Genomic DNA, 20,790 nt, shown 5'->3' with positions numbered 1-20,790 from the left:
TGGACAGTGTTAGTGACTTCGGATCAGGTGAGGCCCCTGAGGAGCAGGATGGACTGTGTTGTGGGCACAGCTGGAAGCAGGCACTCACTATGCCTGACTTGATACTGGTAAGGTTTACGTCTGTCAGCAAATACTGCATTTATAACGCCAGAGGTTTTTGAAGGGCTGAATAGTTACTGGATTTTTTTTTTTCTTTGAGCATTAGTAAAAGTTTGGTGCTTTGTCCTTTAAAATGAATACAAAATCAACTTCTTACTTGATTAGAATAGGAAACATTGTGTTAAGTTTTAATCTGTACACATTTACACTAGAATGGGCTAAAATTTTGCACAGCATACTTGTTTGCAATTTGTAGGACTGTGACTGTTTATTAGCTTGAGTGCTTATTAGTTTGAGTATTTATTTAAATAAAATATATATATTTAGACAGTAAAATGGTTAACAACTTCAGTAAAGTAGATCCCATGTAGCTACCTGTCAGCCAGTTTCTCTGTTTAGCAGGAATATGGCATACCTGCACTGCCTCATGTAATTAATTTTTGTGCATGCTACTATTTTACTTTCAGTCTTTCTTTTGGTCACCAAATGTCTACCAGAAGAAAGAAGCTTGCAGTCTTCCCTATCATCACCTCTCTTATTTTTCCAAGCCTCGTTCTGCCCCAGCCCTGACATTTTTAAGAGCTCTGCCCAGGATTGTTTTAGAGATTTTAAAACCTGGAGATTTTACAGCAGTTTTGACTTACCCATATTTGCTACACTTTGCTTTGCACTGACATAGTAGACACCTTTGCTACAACTGGGCTTTTAAATTGCTGTCTTTTAATGCAAGTTTTATTTATGAGAAATAACTGCAGGAAACATTCTGCCTGTGGGTGATTGAGACCTGCTTTCTGTGTCGTGATCCGCAGCAGAGCCAGCTGGTGAGCAGCAGCAGTAGTAGAAGGGTGGCTTAGAACAGACCTGTGACAGGTAACTTCACTCATGTTTGGGAAGACAGATTCCAATTTCTGGGATGACTGTTTGTCAAAACACTTTAAACACTTTACTTCCACTGTAATGATTTTGGCAAACAGTCTTATCATATTTTTACATGCAAGTTTTTGTGTTTTTTCTTTACCTTTACACTTTTAAAAAGTTAAAATAAGGCAAAATCCAGGGTTTCAAGTGCACAGTATGAACAATAGAAATCATTTATTGTACTGATAGGCAGATTCACTGTTCCTTCACTTAACATACACAATTGTATTTCACATTGCGTAGAGAAACGAGGAGAACAAGCCGGTGAGAAGTTAAATCACTGTGCGTGGAGTGGCAGTAAAGCGGTGAGAATAAGCTAGCTTAATCTTACTTTAATTTTTTTGTGGCTTTTTTCAGCAAGGCCCCATCCTGCACCACCTACTCCTTAACTTTCCAAGGCTCAGACTGGAGAGAGCCCAAGGCCATTAGACCGTTCCTGAAATGGTATTTAGTTGCCTGAGTTCACCTGATGCATTCAAGGATTCATTTCAGTGGGAGATCAGTGACTGTAATCTTGAAGGATCTGAGCCTCATTGTTTGAGACACATTTCAAATAAAATGCATTTGCTTCTGCTTGTTAAATAAGACACAGAGATGCATCTGAGAAGTTGTACATAGCTAACCTGCTAACCTGGAATTGCTTCTGAAACAGTTTGTACATAGGTTTATTGGCTTTAAGATAGCCCAATTTCTTTCCTACACCAGTACATACTGGGAGCAACGGCCTGGACATTTATGGAGCTGTCTGGCATAAAACCCGTGTAAAGTAAAAAGGGAGCCAGGCCAAAAAAATAAAGATGGAAGAAGACAAGGCTGTTTTCATATTATAGTTCCCATTTAGAAAATACCTCTCTAGCATAATAAAAAGCAGAGCTCACCATGTAAACTAAATCACTAAATTGGTATAAAATCTGTACTAGATCTTTTGCTTCTTTTAGTGTTAAATTTTAATACTATTATTCTAGATTCGTAATTCAGTGTAAGATCCAAGGAGGCACTTTTTTTTAAATAGTTGTTTTGTCCTTGACATGGTAGAGAAAAAAGAATCCAGGAGATAGATAAACTAGACACCAACAATCTTAGGATATTAAATTTAATTATAGATTACACAGAATATGATGTAAAAACAGCAATTTACTAGAATAATTATAACCCGCAATATGTGAAAATAGTTTAGAAAATGGATTGTCATATTCTCTGACACAGCAATAGTCATGAAAGGTACACTTATAATATCATATGTTAATCTGTGTATTAACTATACTACCTGTCATTTAGCCAGGATTCCAAGACAGATTAAAGGCATTTATTTCTGAAGTGCCTATGTTTAAATTCAGTAAAGTTAAACAGCTAGATTGAAAACACCATATTTTTGTCAGCTACTGCGTGGAGATCTATCCCGGATAAATGCTTTGTCTATATGCTATGAGTTTGTAATGAGAAGAGTAATTGAAAAACTTCAGAGAGCACAGACCTCTAAGCGGGTGGTTTGATAACTGAAAATATTTCTTAGTGCCTTGGTAAATTTTGGAAATCAGACATGCCAATGTCTCTTTCCTATTTCAAATGTAAATCATATGTCATCTGAATTCATGTTTTGCATTAAAAAACATTTAGTTGTGATTGGGAAAGAGATCTGTAGACCTTTTTGTTATGTAGATCAACAAGGAGAAATGTTGCAAGTGTCAAAGGATATGATGACCACAGCAATGTCAGCAGGTTTAATTTTTTTCCAGCCGTGTTTGTGAAAGCAAAAAAAAAAAAAAAAACAAACCAAACCCAAAACCAACCCTGACATATTTTAGTTTCTTTTTGAATATACAGACTGGCCCAAACATAGACATTCTCTTTATCAATCTTATTGTTACAAAAACTGTACATTACAAACAGTATAGAAACAAACTGAAAGGAATGTGCCACACATCCTGGCTAATTTTCTATATGCAGTTTAAAAATACAGCCTACTCCCTTATAGTGCACAGTTATTGTGTAGATAGAGTACATCACTAGTTAAGTGGACATGATAGAAGAGTTCTAGTTTTCCTCAGCACAGAGAATAAGAGCCAGCTCTGCTCGGTAAAGCTTTCCTCCATCAGACAAGGCCATGATGCTTTTCTTGTATGTCGCAAGGTTGTTAATGTCTAATTCCTATTTAAAGAACAGATAATACTTTATAATCCTGTTCAGTTACCAGCGTGAACAAGTTTGCTTCCAATGGCAGAAATGAGAGAAAAAAGAGGGTATTCTCAGCCTGTCCAACAGTAACACATTGCAAATGTTGTTTATGTATTTGTATGTTATCCATATTATAGCCATATGTTAGATTGCTGATAGCTAATGTCTCAGAAGCAAGCTTTTGACAGTGTCGCTGTGTAATCACAACTCCCCTAGTTCAGGATTTACACTGCTGTGACTTCTGCCAAGATTTTTAGTTGTACTTTGACTTCAGGAATTATGACTTAGAAGCTCTGTATTTATCTTAATTGGGTGGATTAAAGTGTCCTTAAAATACAAATTAAATCTGATCTCTAAGAGGAAAAAAGCTGTCTAGGGTTACCTTTTTGTTCTTTTCGCAGAGATCCTTCAGTAGTGCATCAAGTTCATTTTCATCTATATAGCCATTGCCATCCTGAAAAATAACATTAAAGATAATTTTAAACATTTATTTTTCATTTCAGAGGTTATGTCTAGTTTTCCACAAATTCAGAAAATAAGTGCCATCAAATTACACAATTAATAAAAAGGATTTTTGAAGACTTACTTGATCATACATCTCAAAGGCTTTATTGAATTCTTTTGCACACATTTTGACACCCTAAATGCCAAAAGGAAAAAAAATCCATTAATGACACCAGTTATGTGTGATGGTAACAGGTTACCTTAAGAATGTGAATATTCATACCTGAAATTTAATGAGAAAATTTTCCTGTACAGGGAGTAGTCTTTGGAGAGAAAAACAAAGGTCAAAATATTTAACTGTTTCCATAAGAGCGATTGGTACATGATATTTGTTGTGAAAAGAGACAGAAGACATACCTGGCCAGTTCAGTAAGCTCCAACTTTCCATCATTGTTTGCATCAAACATCCTGAGCTGAAAGAATATGTAATTTTACATTACTAATCAAAATTAATCAGCATAATGAAGAAAACACTTCTCTGGAAAACTTAAATTCAATGAAATTTAGCCATTATTTCATGCTGAAATGATGGCCCCAGGTTTTAATCTGTCACATTTGCTGTGTAATACATTTATTTAAAGTACTGAAGAAGTAATTTATAGTAATTAATTCTACTGCAAAAGCTTGATAAGGAACCAGATGAACAATTCCAATTAACCTACTGTAAGGTAGGCCTTAACCTGCGCACAGTGATGAACGTCCCATATGATAAATGTGTATGTAATTATTTATAAATGAGAGGAGTGTTGACATGATAACATTTTACTTTTGACTTCATGTCATGATCTGATAATAGCATCATGATTCTCTATTCATAACAGTGAAACAACAGTCAGGTAATCCAAGGCATTCAATTCCTTAGACAGAAAATAATAGACATTTCATTAAATTGGCTGCTAGGTCTAAATATTTAAGTAAAGATCACGTTCTGTTTCTGTGATATATTTCAAGAAAAGAGTGAGCAGATGCTGTAGTTGATCACATTTTGTTGATGGTATGAAAATGGGAAATTAAATGTCTCCAAATAATTACAATTAAATTATAGAAATAAATATATTAATGTAATTCGACAAAATATGTTAATACTATTTATAATAATTTTTAACCATCCTATTGTATTAAAGTGTTTTCCTTTGAGCCCTTGAAAGCGTGAGCTCCTGCTGCTTGAATGGCACAGTTTATATTCGTTATTAGAAGCAGATGGAGATATTACACCTGCGCGGGACTTCCTCTCCCAGTTTTTATGTCTGTATAGTTCCATTTTTCTACTTGCAATTATTATTTTGCCTTTGCCGTACAAAAGAGTCACAAAAGCAGCAAATTGTACAAAACACTGTTAGACATTGTACTGAAAACACCACCACCCACACTGCATCCCATCACTTTCAATCAGTAATTTTAGATGTAATTTTTAAATACGAGGAAAAGCAGCATCCTGTACTGTGATAAGTGTATATCCCTTTAAAGATAGAATTAATGCCATGAAAAAAGACCCAATTTCACTTGGTTAATACACAGTAAATGGCAAAGGAGACCAGAAAAGAAACCAATTCTATAAACATTTATTTCTACATAACACCCTGGTTCCTTTTAACACTTCCTTTCCTTGTATAAAAGCATCTGCCTTGCATGCATTTCCCATGGAAGGAGATTTGCTTTTGGGGAGGTAAGCAGTGGCAGCTGTGAAGTCAACGTATTTTGTATTTTGGTGGGTTGTTAGTGGCTGGCTGTGCCTGCCTGCAGCTGCTCAGGACCATATGTTTTCTACTAGTCTTTTCTAGTTTCTGAGGAGATTATGGGAGAGCTGGCCTTATAATTTCTTTCTTATTGCTATTAATTCTTTGTCATTGTGTCTCTCTGCAGAGGCCAGAACTTAGAGCACACTTTAAGACGAAGGTCAAAAAGCTTCCTGAATGAAAAGGATATGTGTTATCTTCACCAGTGAATAAACAGTGACAATTCTAGGTAAATGGTTTATCCTGGTACAACAAACCAGTAGACTTTGCCAGGAGAAACACAAGTTTTGATCAGCCATTCTCAGGCCAGTTTGAGGGCTAGTGGGTTTACCTAGCACGTTTTTGATTGCTAAAAGTATTTTAGGATAACACCAAGCTGGTAGAACAAAAAATGTAGCGTTATGCATTTCCTGAAGACAAGACTTTTGAGGGTTTTTTTCTTGAAACATCCACTCAGAAGCCAATATGGGTCCCTACCATGGAGCACCATAGCGGTGGGATGGAAGGAGTGCCCCCAGGATGGGCTGATTTAAGGCCAGGGAAGTGACAGTTTTGTTCTAGCGTTTATCTAAAACATCAGTTTCTCCTCCTTGAAGGGGGAGGAGAAGGAAGAAGAGAGATGTAAATCTGATAAGAAGCCATGATGCAGTGATCACTTTTAGGACAAGAAGCAGACACTACAGCACCATAAGAAGGCAAAACATAGAAAGTAACCCCAAATTAATTTGATCCAAATATAATAATGTAATTGATGTTATGACAGGTACAATTTTTCTCCTACAAACTGTGAAGACTTCAGTTTTACAGCTAATGGCACAGGGAAGCAGAACAGGGGAAAATTCTTTGCACCATACTACGGTATGGTCTAATATCAAGAAGATTCAAAATTCCAAAACATTTTTTTAAGCAGCACTGAAAGCGGCCCATCAAAGCTCTGTGGCTGCAGAAGTACTTGCAGTGCTAGATGCTACTGTAATCTCTGTTGCAATGACATATTTAGCCTGATTAGGACCTGGTGGGGCTCCAAGTCATTTGGAGCTTTCCAGTGGCTAAAGATAAACAGAGTCTGGATTAATTCAGTCTTGTTGAAATATGCCTGTAAATAATCTTACCATTATTTCTGTGTATTCTGTTAGCTTTGAGTCTTCAATCTGCTTATTTGCTTTCTGTAATAAATCTTTCAAGAAGCTCTGTTAAAATAAATAGAAGAGTAATAGGTGAATTTTTATCTACAGTATAAAATGCTTGACTTGCTAACTTCAGATTACAGTAATGGGAAATACTATTTTACTCTCACTTTAGTATTTAGTGCTGAAGTTCCAAATAAGTATGAAAAGAAGTAGTAATTAACAGCTAAGAATATAACAGTTTATTTTGATCAATTCAAGTATATTGCACAGTTTTATTTGGAAAAAGTGACTCATAAAACTTTCTGCATTGTATGCCATTTGTTGTATTGTGAGTTTGGAAAAAAATAGTTTGGCTTTCAAGTATACTGCTTCCTAATCAGCTCTATCAGTAAACTAAACTAATTAACCTTGAGTCTCCTTGAAAACTTGGATGCCTAATCACTTCTTGCAACATAGGAACAATTTTACAGAAAAGATCAATGATTAATCAAGTTTTCTCCTTGCCTATGGCAGTACCTGGTGCTAGAAGTGAATGTTAACCGATGTTGCTCCTTCCTAGCTTGTATTTTAAATGTGTGCAGCCAGTTTAATTGGATTTTTTTTGAATGAGAATTTGATATAGTATCACACGACTTAAAACACCAGCCACTTTTACTGTAAAAAATAAGATTGTTTCCACCCATTCAGTGGTTTAAATTTCTGTACTAGATCTGTGACATTCAAAAAGAAAGATATCAATTTAACAAGTGCATTACAAGACCTGAGATGTCTGTATGCCTGTCAATGCTCAACGAAGTACCTAATCACTGTCATCAGTTGGAGTGTCATTATCTTTTTGGAATTTTGGACCACACTTCACGACAGAAAATGGGGTAGCTCATAAGAAAATCTATTTGTACTTGATGACATTCTTGAACTTGAATGCAACCATGTCAATAGTCATATGACTAATACCCTGTATAGTTCTTCCAGCCTGGCCCACTCCGTGCTGGAAGGCCTTCCTGGTAGCCTGTATATATAGAACATGACTGAAATGTTGTAAATGGACGTTACGGAGACATGTTTAATCTTGTGTGCTTTGATGGAAAATAGAAATGGAAAGGGCATTGAAAGGCTGTCCAGTCCATCTCCATGTCTCAAGACAGGACCATCTATATCTAAACTTCCTGAGTTACTGTCTGATCTGAGCTATTGCCAAACCTTTCCTAAATACGGACAGTGATGGAGAGTCTGCCTCCCCCTTAGACAATGTATTCCACTGCTGTTACTATTGTTAGAAAGTTTTCCTGATTTCCATCTTAAATTTCTCTTACAAAGTTGTAAGTGGGTGTACTCCTCACATAGCAAATACTTAAAATGTTTGGGCTTGTCAAGAAATACTGATCTAAAAATAAAACTGGACATTTATGTCTTATTTTCAACATGTTAAAATGGCCTTTTTCTCTGAGGCAGACAAAATCTTGCAGCACAAGAGAGATGGGACCATTAAGGATCCAGTTAAAATGTCTTCATTCTTCAGCTGGCCCTCAATCAGCCCTGCCTTTTTAAGTCTATTTTAAATTATAGCAGCCAGCAACAGCCCTTAAGGCATTGTCTAACAGCTGGAGAGTTCTCAAGTGCTACTTGCGTGGCCTCTTCCTGATCCTACCAACTTTAGATACACCAACCTGCTGCGACCAGCCAGCAGAAGACTGGGCTCATCTGCCTGAGGGTTACCTTGAGGTAGGATCCTTGGCAAGCGTCACACAGATACCAAACTCAAAGAGGAAGGGAAAAGGAAAAAAGATGTGAATTCCTCTTCTGAATAGAAGAGCTGTAAGGATTTCAGACAGTTTGATCTCCTGGTGCTTTAGTTAATAAAGCTTATGTAGTTCTTCTTTAGAATACCACATATGGGCAAAATAGTCCAAATTAGATGGATAAACACTACTAGGTCTTTCTCTTGCTATATGAACTGTTTTGACTCCTCTGAATTTAAAGCCACAGTAACATATCAAGTGCAATTGAACTGTGGAAAATGGCACCGTTCTACTCAGAGTCTGCTGTATATGAGCATCTCTCCTGTGAGAAAGGGCTGAGAGAGCTGGGACTGTTCAGCCTGGAGGAGAGAAGGCTCGGGGGCACCTCATCAACATACGTAAATACTTCAAGGGAGGGTGCAAAGAGGACAGAGCCAGGCTGGTGCCCAGTGACAGGACCAGTTTGTGCCTGAAACACAGGAGGTTCCCTCTAAACATCAGGAAACACTTTTTCACTGTGAGAGTGACCGAGCACTGGCACAGATTGCCCAGAAAGGTTGTGGACTCTTCATCCTTGGAGATATTCAAAAGCCTCCTGGACACAATCCTGGGCAACTGGCTGTAGGTGGACCTGCTTGAGCAGGGGGGTTGGACCAGATGACCTCCAGAAGTCCCTGCCAACCACTCTGTGATTCTGTGACACTGTGATTCAGCATCTACAAATTTTTGTTAGTTTTATGACTCTAGTTTTAAGGTTTGTTAACTCTGCAAGGCTGTGATGACTAATGGAATAATCTCGATTCTGCTCTTATTTGTGCATATTAAAGCTGATACCAAAATTCCACCAAGTTGACCAAGCAGGGGCAGCACAGTTCCATTTATGTTAGCCTAACAGTGTTACAGTGGAAACTATAGGGTTAGATGATACTTGAGAGAGCATGCTCCGTCCAGCAGCATAGTGATTAATGGTAGTGATGCCCTTAGGAAGAAAAACAACAAAACAGTCCTCCTCCCTAATATAGCAAAAAAAGAACAACATAGCTTTCAGAGGCCTATCTTGCTCTCTTAATCTTTCTTACTTCTAAGCTAGAGTACCCGCTACCTTGAGTCACTTGAGAAAAACATTGATCTCAATTAAAACACACTTTAAAAAACATTGATCAGATTAGAGTTTCACTTTAAATAATTTACTGGTGATAAAGACATCAGCTAATCATATTGCTTTTCGGTCATGTTTGAAATGCGAAAACATGCATGGGTGGGTATCTGAAGAAACAGCAGCACAGGCTGTAATCCAACACCTGTTCTCATGTTGTGCATACTCATAGGTATTGGTTTACCTTAAGTTCCTCAGAATCAATGAAGCCACTGTGATCGCTGTCATATTTTCTCCATGTCTGCAATCAGAACGTGAATGCTTTAATGATATATTTATGGCAAGTGGGTCTTGGATGATTTTACAAAAGGCAACTTTTCATACTGTACCTGCATGAAGTCTTCACTTGACTTTAGCTGCTGGCACCTGAAGAACAACAGGAAATTCTCTTCCGTAGGTAATATCTGAGCAAGCTGTAACAGAATTTAAGAAAGATTAAATTTTGATTCTTCATTAGGCCAGCTGAGCCTGTAAAAGAGCATGAAACTTTTTAAAAGAGTGTGAAATTCTTTGTGCTCATACTGCCCTATTGTGGCCCCATAGGAAGCTTCATCCTGCTAACTGAAACATTTGGAAGATGCCTCTGAAAGGCTTCTGGCTTGCAGCTTTGCCGTATTCATCAAGGTCAAACAGAACTGAGATCTGAAAGAAGGGAGTGAGACAGCACTTTACTGGAGAGGTAGCTGGAGAAAGAGGGGAAAAAATTCACCCATGCAGTTAGGATCTGTGGTGAAAACCTTGGAATCGGCACGAAGGGAAAGCATAACACAAGGATGTTCAGTGTGTGGACCATGAATTAAGAAAGTGATGAAAACAGACTACTCACAGATACCGAGGAAGAGGAGAGAGGAACGCTGACATGAAGAACACGTGTAAGGTAAACAGAAAAATAATATGGAAAAGCCAGGAGAAAAAAAGAAAGTGGGTAGGGTAAGGGGATGGCAACCGGTGATCATTTGTCAGGCACAGAGATGTGTTTAAGAAGAGCTATAAATACCAGAAAGAAATCAAAAGGGCTTTTAGCCCTGCAAAATCAGGGGTGGTTCTTCCGATGCCTCTGCTCTACAAAAGGCTTTTTTAAAATCAGACGTTATTGTACTGATTATTGAAAATGTTCATTTACTATAACTCAATTTTGGCAAGTGACAAATGTAGAAGATGGAGAGTATGCTGTATAATTTAATGTACAATCATGATTTGTTTTTAACAAAAGCCCAATATTTTTTTCTGTCCTCAAAATGTATGAAATGTGTTTTGATTAAAGAAAACTTTTTACTTGAAGAATAGGCCAGCTGTGCTTACTAGGAAGAGAAAATGGAGAAAGACAGATTTCTTAGCTGCATTCTTTTATGAAAAATGACATCTGCAGATTTCCTGGAGCCCCATCTTAAAATTTTGATTCAAATTTTTGTTTTTCTGCATTCATTTCACAGCCTCAAATCCCTTGTTCTGTCTACTTCAGTGCTATGCCTAATTGCTGAGGCTTTTTTATTAGGTTCCAGCGGTGCCGTAGGTGAGTTCAGCTCTCCCTCTCACCCTACAGGCACAACAAGGATATGGAGACAGATCTCTCGTTTCTCTAATATTATCTGTGCAAGGAATCAGTTATATTCTTTAAGTGTTGGTACAACTGAAAAGACACATCAGAGCACTCTCCTTACAGAAATGGAGCAGCTGATGACAGGCTGTCAGGCCCATCAGGGCATTCTGAGTGCTTTTGCTAAATGGCTGAACACCAAACCCAATCAACTTAATGTGTTTTTGTCAGCAGCTTTTGAAACCTACTCCATTATAAATAACACATACACGTGTGGGTAAGTGCATGTTCATATGTACGCAATAGCTAAATGTGTGTAACTTAGTACTGATTTATGGAAAAATTTCTTTATTTCTCCCATGACAGGGGAGCTTTGATTTTTAGAGTAAATCAACATTCCTACTCAACAAAAAATGTTGAATGGAAGAACTGATTATAATAATAAGCAGAGTTTGGGGGAAGGGACTGATTATGACAATGAGGAAGGGTTTACATGTGTGGAAATTATAAATAAGATGTCATTCATGGGACTTCTATAGCTAACTCTGGTGAATTTTGCAAGGGCTCTGTAAAATTGTACAAGGTGCAAGGGTAAATGTAAAATAGTAACTTTCCAAAGAATCATTAACAGCTTCCTAGCAGTACCAAACCGTATTTGAGGTACGGAATATATTACCACTGGGAGAAAATTACCTTATTTTAAGCTATACCTCTCATCCTTTGTAAGTCTAAGGGGAAAGCCCAGGCTTTTACGTTGCAAAGATGTAGTAGCTCAATATCCAGCATTAGCTCAGGCTTCTGCCAAAACAGAAGTCTTTCATGTTTTCGTCATAGAAACAATATAGCTAAAGGGAAGTCCAGTTCTCCAGGTTCATGCATCAAATAGCGTTACATTGCTTTTTGTGGAAAACTCTGCATTACTAAGGGATGAGGAGATCATGTGGAAACTGGCTCAACTTCCCAGTCTCAGTTATACCACTACAGAGACGAAAGATGGAAACCTGGTGCTATTTCTAATGACAACTTCTTCGTGAGGGTAAGCATAGGGAGACTCCGTGACCATGTCTGAATAAGAGTACAGACCGCTACAAGTTTGTGTGGGGCAGCAATAGCAGTTTAGTGAGCGTTTCTGTGAGCCCTGCTACTTTTATGGAGAACGTCAGCTATTTCTGCATCGTGAGTAGTAGAGGACAACCACAAAGCCTTAGACTGGCTTCACTCCTCTCTGCTCAGCTGCAGGCTGAGGTACGTCTTTATAGGTTATCTAGCAGAAAAAATACTCTCAGTACTTAAAAAACAATATCAGAACTATTTTCTAGAAATCATTCTCTAAGTAAATTCTGTTGATATTTAATGCTATTTAAAATTCCTTTCACCTAATACAGTGAATTTGCTTTTTAAAATCCTATAATAGAGAATGGGAGTACAAAGAATATTTTAGGCTAATAAGTAGTTATTTTTACGGCAGCAGTAAGCTTCAAATAATTTGAATGTGGAATTACCACAGTCCTGAGTTTCAAAACCTGGGGTTTCACATCTACATTTTAGTGAAAGCCTTCATCTGAATCAGTACAAAAGGTGAAAGAAAGGTCTCTTACACAAGACAAGCAAGTGGACAGGTCAGACTCTGCCTTTAGCTGGAGGGCACTGGATAAAAGCTAGTGAACTAACTGCAGTGTGCTTTCAAAGACAGAATCGACACTTAATCTGAGCTGAAAATCCACTTCTTCCTCTGTGAAGCCACCCAGGCCTCCTCTTTATCTCAGTCAACAGACCTTTCCAGAAAACTCATTATTTGCTAGGACGTTTTCCATCAGATGCTGAGGTATTCATTGTGATGACGGGGAGTCTGAATGGTTTTACATAATTTCTTTTTAAACAACATTCATACACTTTTTCAGAAAAACTATTTGATGTACGATGTAAATAGGAGCAATCTGGAATTACTGGACATTTTTATTTATAAGGAAGGAGAATCAAGTCCAAATACCAACTTTAATATCATACTGCTCTGCACGTACAACACATTTCGTCTGAGTCCCATCAGCACTTTCCAAATCAAGCTTCATGCTGATGTAAGTGAAATAAAACATAGCTATTGGGTTAGGAAACTGCTATATTAAGGAAGAAAGTCCCTTCAGTCACTGAACTGAGTACTGTCACTATTCAATGGCTTCTGTGGATGCTGAGCATGCTTGGCACTTCACTGGGGGTCGTGAGCACTGCACCATATCAAGCCCTATCAGATTTGCTCACCTTTACCCATTAAGTCAATAGCAGAATCAGAAACAGAATTTAAAAGGTAGAACTTTCAGTTATCTTTCCTAAGCAAAGAAACACAATATTTTTCAGACACTGTCTACACATTCTTCTTGCATCCAATGCTTGCTATTACACATATTTGAAAATACGAAATTAAATAGGATTCTTCAATACCAATTGAATAAGCATTTGTTAGTCCAAACCCAAACAATTTGTTAGTCCAGATAAACACTAGTTCTTTTTAGATTTGATCGATGCTAAGTATTGTCAAAAGACGCATTTTTTAAAATCAGTTATAGCTGCAAGTGAAACAAACTGTTCATATTTCCATGGTAGTTTAGTCGTAATTACATACGCATTTAAACAAGTATATGCAATTCAGACACATGACAGGGGAGAAAAGATATCCTGAAATGATCTATTATATGAGCAGTGATACTTCCTATTGCCTTTTACAGATTCTATTCAGTCCTCTGTTTTAAAATTAGCTACTGACCCTAAGTTTGTCACTGTAGAAATTTTGCAGACCTGGCTTGTTTCCAGCTGTTTCTTAATTAGCTCTCTAGGTCATATTTCTTATTATCAGAAAAAAATATATAATAGCATTTAATAATAAAACCGCAGTCTCACTGCACTCACAGTGACATAAATGAGTTGTAGATTTAGGCTTGAAAAAGTGACTTCTCAAGCTGTAACCCAGCTCTCCTTTTTGACTTGCAGCACTGAACAGTGAAAGCGAGAGAAAACACAATGGTTCCCCCCTTCCTAGCAAGCTGTCTAAATTATACAATTGTTGAGCGGCTGTATGTGTAGAAGGGGTTGGTTATCTTTGCCCTCTTTAGAAAGTGGTAGTAAGGAATAGGGGAATTTTCTGCCTGAAGTTCTGTTAAAGTTCAAGAAAGGAATTCATAAGAAGTCCTGATCTTTCCCAAGCTGGATCACAACTACTACTAAAATTTTGTTTAAATTTAACATGATTAATGTGCTCCTTACCATATATGTATTTTTTTAGAATAGACTACATACAGTGATTGACCACTTGCATTCACTTGTGTGTTATCCTCACTATAGGAGTGGTGACAGAGCATTAGTTCAAAGTCATAGGTAGAAATAAATCACATTACTTTTCACAATTTAAATTTCTAAAATAGAGCTCTTATCTGCTTTGCAGGAAAACTAAATTGCTGTTGATGCTTATTTGTACTGAATAAAGCATGCAAAGTTAAATGAAGTGTAGTGAAATGTCTGGAGAGAGGTGAGGAATACCTTACTTTTTGTTAATGAAAACATTTAATTCGTGAAAAAAATACTAATGATCTTAAGACAGAGGAATGAATTTTCTGTGTAACTAAAAAACCAAAATGTTTACATATTATGCTCACATTGTTCTGTGCTCAGCGTATTTTCTACAAGTAAACATGTTAGTCTTTTTTTATAAATAAGCATCTTACCTCAACTATTCCTATTTTTCCATCAGTAGTCTTCCCATATTGGTCCACAAAAGCTTTCATTTCAGGTGTTAAATCCTACGAAGTTACAATGAGAGACTCATTATTTAAGATACAGAGAAACATATGTAAACTTACTTGAATATTCTATTAGTTGCCAAATAATATACTACATTTAATGAAGTACTCACACTTACTGCAGCTAGATTACTCAAGTTTAAATGAAATTGAGTATTTTTTTATCATGAATAATGTCATTGTGATAAATTTTACTTCCTAAGGAATTATATTATAGTCAGTGTGAATGATTGGCATCTAAATACTTCGAACTCCTATTTTAGTTTACAGAATGAAAAAATTATAAAGACAGATGTGTTGGAAGATGTGTATAACAGCTCCTTTGTTTAAGGGGATAACAGTGACGTTCATACGCAATTATTAGTCAATTTTCTCAGTTTTAATTTTTAAATTAGTAACTTGAAGGCAGTGCAAAATCGTTCAAAATAAGGAACATTTCAGTATAATACATCTGAACACCAAAATAGCCTTTCCACGTCTTTGAGATGATTTTTCCTGAACAATGGATGCTATTTTAGCCCTAAAAGAACGCATCACGATATATTTTTCACTGTTTAGTATTTGGTTATCATAAAAGCAGAGTAAAAATGTCACTGCTGAAATGTAGAGAGGCAGATTTAGGAGGGAGAAAACTTTGAGCAGTACCTTAAATCCGACAGAGTAAAGCCAGCATAATTGTTCTTCATATAAATTACGGTCCCTGCTATACACCTGTTCTCTAAAGGCTCCTCACTCTAGGCTACAGCAAAGGTGCCAGCCTTGGGGTGAATATCTAAATATTTGATTTCACACTTCAACTTGACTTGCCTTGCCTTGATATGAGCTGCCATCAACCTTCAATACTAATTAAACTTTTAACTTTCTTTGTATTTCTTATAGGTATGAACCAGTAAAACCGTGCAGCAAGAATCAGGACTACAGTTATATTAAAACAATGGACAATTCTATGGTTATAGATGAAGATACAGCAGTCTTTGGAAATTAAAGTTTTAGTTGCTATAATAGATCTGATTATATCGGACCTAAGTGATTCTCTCACTGGAGACACAGAGAATCTCAGCTGTACAAAGTCCGTTGTAGTTTGTCCCAAATTTCAACTACCAAAGCTAACTAAAATGTCAGTTCCTTGTAGCTGATACAATCATGGCCTAGTATCCTATTTCTGTCAAAGTCATCCATGGCAGGTTAGTAATTTGACATGGCTTTAATTAGAGATGTGGTTATTAATACAATGCACTTCAATGTCACCTTTCATCTAATGATCCCAAAGTGGGGACAAGTTTGCTTAGCAGATGGAACGGATAATTTAAACACCTGGATTTTAATTAGTCCTGGTTAAATATTTCACTAATCTTTCTAGTAGCAGTTCCGCAGTGCCAGACAGTGTCCAGCTGTTGAAGGAGGCACAGCCGATTACAGGTTAAATAAAACAGGATGCTTGTCCTCTAGTACGTTATTCAGAAAGGGGTTTTTTTTTGGTGTTCACTTCACCTGCTCTTGAGCTGCTTGATGAGTTATTCAAGTTATGTTATTCAAATAAATGTTTTCAGTCAAAAAAACTTGCCTAAATTTAACCAAGTCTAGTCCTAAACTTGATAGAGATGCAGTGCGCAATGTTTGAAATTAAGAAAGACCTTCACGCCTCAGTCTCCCCTTTTAAGACTTGAGACACTTATCCAACCAAGAGGAGCCATAGAAAAAAATAGCTTTTTTCAATACGATTTGAAAATGTAAGGATAGATGACACTATGGAAACACTTATGTGACTGTATTAATAAACATCTATTAAATCACATATTTCTGTGGAGAAATATTGTCATTGTCTATATATGCAGAGAAAGTGAGAAACAGATGCGGAATAGCTCGGCCGAGATCCACCTCTTGACCCTTTATCAACCTCTGTGTTAGTCACTTATACCCCACAGTTTCTTTTGGCAACTGGCATACTTAAATAGAGAAGGTATTGCATAAATGTGGGGCACAATAAACGGAAGCTATACTTATATAGCTTTCATCTTTAAAAAGGAGGCAGTTCTTTCAACATGTCTGAAAGTATATCACATCAATTCACTATCTACCATAATGTATGAGGCAAAAAACCACAGTGTTACCAAAGAAAAGCCCAAGCCCTAAAACCTCCAAGTACACATCCACCCTTTGGGGCTAGCATGAATCAGACTGCGTGCTACTGCTCCGTCTGAGAAAAAGCAACTGTGAAAGTATGGGCTTACTGAGTGGATTAAGGAAAGGATTAGAATTAGAACATAATTAGAACACTTCTGTAGTTGGGAAGAATATTGGGAAATGTTAAACCATCCTATTCAATGACAGAATCAATGTGATTCTTTAATGCATATGGCATGACTGATGTAAAATCCAGCTATGAAGAATGCATAATTGAATATTTCAAAAATAGTGAGCAGGAGAGTGACCTGAAATGCAGAAGTTAATGATGACAAAGCTTTGGGGTGTTAAAAGAAGGACAGCCGAGGAAATGACATATAACCTACGCTAGTTTCTCAATGTGTCCCTTCTGGCAAAAGAATAGAAATTCGAAGCTACTGAATTAGTATCCCGTGAGACAAGACAAAAACTAATGAGATGCTTGTTTGGTAAATGAGCCTTCAAATCCAAGAATCAGCTTACATTTGAAGCCTAAGATGACATATATCCATACTCCAGAAAAAGACTTCAGGGATGAAGGTAACATCTACCAAAGGCAGAGCCAATGGATCAAGTACTGAACTTGATGTTGCTACTGTAGATTGCTCTTTTCAGCAGAACACTCCAACAATAGGTTTGAATCAGAGAAATGGGAAAGGAAAACTTAATTAAACATCTGAGCATTTTTAAAATATAGTGTGAGATACAAGCAGAGGTTATTTTTAAAATAGTATTTTTAAAAAAAGGCATAAATTATAAAATTTGTAGGAGATAAGAATAAGGCTTTTCTGTGTTACTTTGAGCAGGCTCTGTTTTTAAGAAGAGATGCACGTTTACTTTGAGAGATAAAAGAATCTGATCTTAAGATGATAAATATTTTTTTCCTTGAGCTTCTAATTAATTTTTTAACTACTGAATAATATCTCAGCATTTCAACTGAGAACACCATTCATACCAACTATACGCAGGCTTTAATATCTTCTTTCTAATGGACATACTTAAGTTTCCTGTGTTTCAGTATAGAAGAGAGATTTGTTCTGTTGCAATACTTGAAAGGTTATTGAAGCTGTGTTTAATCTTTTCTGTGAAAAAAAAAATATATTTTTTTCCCTCTAAAAAACACACTCCTTTCCCAATTTTCTGTGTTTTCTTTAGTTGGTTTCGTTTTTAATTTTAGATTAAACTTACTTACACTCATGAAAATGAGTGCCTACAACGGCTGTAAGAAGAATTAACTGGTATCAAGACTGCAGTAACATTAGAGGCATTGCTGGGAGACAGATTTTCAGATGCGTGAAGTTTACACTCATAAAATTAATAAGAAGATACAATTTTCTACAAAATAAATTAAGATGCATATTAATTTTTTTTCATTTACTTCTAAAATATACAGCAATTTTTAAAGGAAAGTTAATTATTGAAAAGCTATTGCTCAGTTTGGAGGTATTCTTATGTGAAGTAGCAATTTATTTCCCCCATGTACCCATGCCATCCAGTTAAATTATAATTTTATTTTCTGTTACTTCAGAAGTGTTTTAGCATAGATTGATTTAAATTTATTTAATTAGGTTATATATTTGAGTTTGATGCTAAGAAGTGGCCTGTTTTAGCAACCAATTATTTGAAAGGCATTTTATTTCTTAAAAAGGTTCACTTCTATTTTAATTCAAATCTTTACCTGGAATCTTTCATTTCTTTCTTTCTTTCTTTCTTTTTTCCCTTTCTTTCTCTCTCTGTTTTTTTCCCACGTGGGTTTAGTTTGTAGGAAATTTATAATTAGTGCTTTAATAACTCACGCACAGAATTGTTTTGACAGCATTGTCAAAAACTTTGCTGTCCCTCTGAACAATTTAAACAGGATTTGGAACTCGTACTCCTGGTGTATAAAACTGGTGAAGGGCAAAAAGTGCTTAGCAGTCATCTGCAGATCTATTTACTGACCACCAAGGGGCAGAAATGCATTTCAGCCCATACTGCCCATTAGGTACGAAATTAAGAGTCAAACTAACTTGAAGTGCTGTTTTTTCTTTTTTTTTTTTTTCTTTTTAGTATCAATACATGTCTGGATCAGGTAAGATTAATTACAATGGGATAAGGTCTCATCCAAGACAAAAAGATAACGTCCACGCATTTCTTGACTTTTCCTTTTAAGCACTGTAAGAAGCATCAGCTCGTAGCCTGGCACGATGTGCGCGGGACCTGCTCTCCAGGGAGGTGGACCCTGGCCTCACCTTTCCAAAGCAGACGATTTATTTCATTTGCAACCTGCTGATTTCTAACCGAGTTACTTCCCTTTGCCTGGTGAGGCGAGGGTGTGAACCGTGTGATGGCAACAGAGAACAGAAGGAATCGGGGCACTGGAGTTTGCCCAAGAAAACTCTTCTTTCCCGGAGAGGACGGAAAAGCGGGGCGAAACGTTAACCTACCAAGCCTGCCTTCTTCCGCGCCTGCTGCAGCTCCTGGATGAAGTTTTGTAGCTCTTTCCCATCCATGTACCCATTGCCTACAACAGAAAGAGTTACGGTTGCGGTCACCGCTCCCTCCAAACTCTCTCCGCTCTTCAGCGCTGGCAGGGACGTCTCCGACCCGTGCGCTCCCTCCCGGCGGAGCGGCGGCCCGCACGCCCCGCCCGGCACCGACCCCAGCCCCTGACGGCTCCGGGGCTGCGCCCCGAGGCTGCGGGGCGGCGGGCGCGGAGCGGGGCCGGGGTGGGGGCTGCTTTCGGGCGGGGAGCGGTGGGGTCCCCCCAGCCTCCCGCGGGCCTGCCCCCCTCCGCCCCTCGCGCCCCCGCCGCCCCGGGGGGAAAGGAGTCACCGTCGGAGTCGTAGTGGTGCCAGATCTCGAAGAACTGGGCGGCCGAGATCTCCGGGCCCTGCAGGTGGGTCTCCGCCGTCATGGTGGCGGCCGGGGGCGCGGAGGCCGGGGGCGGCGGGCGCTGTCCGCGGTGCTGACTCTGCCCGCGGCCGGCGCGGCGGCGGCGACGGCGACGACGGCGGCGGCGGCGGCGGCGGCGGCGGCGGCGGCGGCGGCGACGGCTCGGACGGCTCCTCCCGCCGCCGCCCCGCCGAGGGCTATTTATGGGGCCGCCCCGGCCGGGCCACTCCTCCCGGCGCTGCCCTCCCTCTCCGCGGGCCCCGGCGCGGCCTCCCCGCCCCGCGCGGGGGGGCCGGGGTCTCCCGCCGGCGGCTCCAAGGCTGGGGCCAGCCCGGCGGCTCCCTCCCCGGCCCCCGGGGCAGAGCCCTCCGGGGACGGTCGCCCCTAAGCGTGGGTCGGAGTGAGGGGTCTGCTGGTGCCGGGTGGAGCCCCCGAGCAGAGGGAGCAGCGCTGGGTGACCCAGGAGTTGGTGTGGGTCCCTCGCTGCGGGAGGGAGTGCCCATGAGACGTGGGGGGCAGAGGGCGAGCACAGTCTCCCAGTTTAGCCATCGGGTTTCCCTCTGGGAAAGGGTCCTGGATGTCCTAGGGATCAGGACATCCAGGGTCTGAGCACGGGTCCATCCAAGGGTCCTGAGCACGGCTAATAGCACTGCAGGATGTCCCGGTACACAAAAGCCATATGGGACACCACGTGGGGTGCAAGGAATCAGCTTTGGTTACACCATTTTTCACTGCTCCATCCCCAAACCAGACCTGCAGATAGCTCCACACAGACCTAATCTTTGAAGTGCTGCAACCCTTTAAACCGATATCCCCACTGAGATATCATGGGATATTGAGATACCCATATTGAGATAGCACGGGAACAGGCATGGTAAATTTAAATATACTGCCCTAGCAGGTAATTTCATCCCAACAGGTAAGTATGGAAGGCTTCATTAGTTAGCTCTTTCTTTCCCAGTGTGGAGGTG

General features: G+C 38.9%; 1 protein-coding gene across 2 annotated transcripts; it reads right to left on the bottom strand.

Moving 5' to 3' along the window:
- Positions 1-3,051: 3,051 nt before the first annotated feature.
- CALB1 (calbindin 1) lies at positions 3,052-19,880 on the bottom strand. Of its 2 annotated transcripts, XM_072851206.1 has the most exons (11): positions 19,760-19,880; positions 19,372-19,448; positions 14,708-14,782; positions 9,787-9,870; positions 9,642-9,698; positions 6,545-6,622; positions 4,054-4,109; positions 3,920-3,959; positions 3,779-3,832; positions 3,575-3,646; positions 3,052-3,165 (listed from the first exon to the last, which is right to left on the bottom strand). In XM_072851206.1, exons 1-11 carry the CDS (start codon positions 19,839-19,841, stop codon positions 3,052-3,054), a joined length of 789 nt encoding a protein of 262 aa, XP_072707307.1. In that variant the 5' UTR covers positions 19,842-19,880. The 2 variants fall into 2 exon arrangements, with proteins under 2 accessions (XP_072707307.1, XP_072707308.1); XM_072851207.1 differs by lacking the exon at positions 14,708-14,782.
- Between the last annotated feature and the right edge of the window lie 910 nt (positions 19,881-20,790).

Source organism: Ciconia boyciana, chromosome 2 (genome assembly GCF_034638445.1).
Source record: "Ciconia boyciana chromosome 2, ASM3463844v1, whole genome shotgun sequence".
Lineage (NCBI taxonomy): Eukaryota > Metazoa > Chordata > Aves > Ciconiiformes > Ciconiidae > Ciconia > Ciconia boyciana.
Note: the sequence above shows the minus strand (reverse complement) of the source record. Positions and strands in the feature narration are given on the sequence as shown.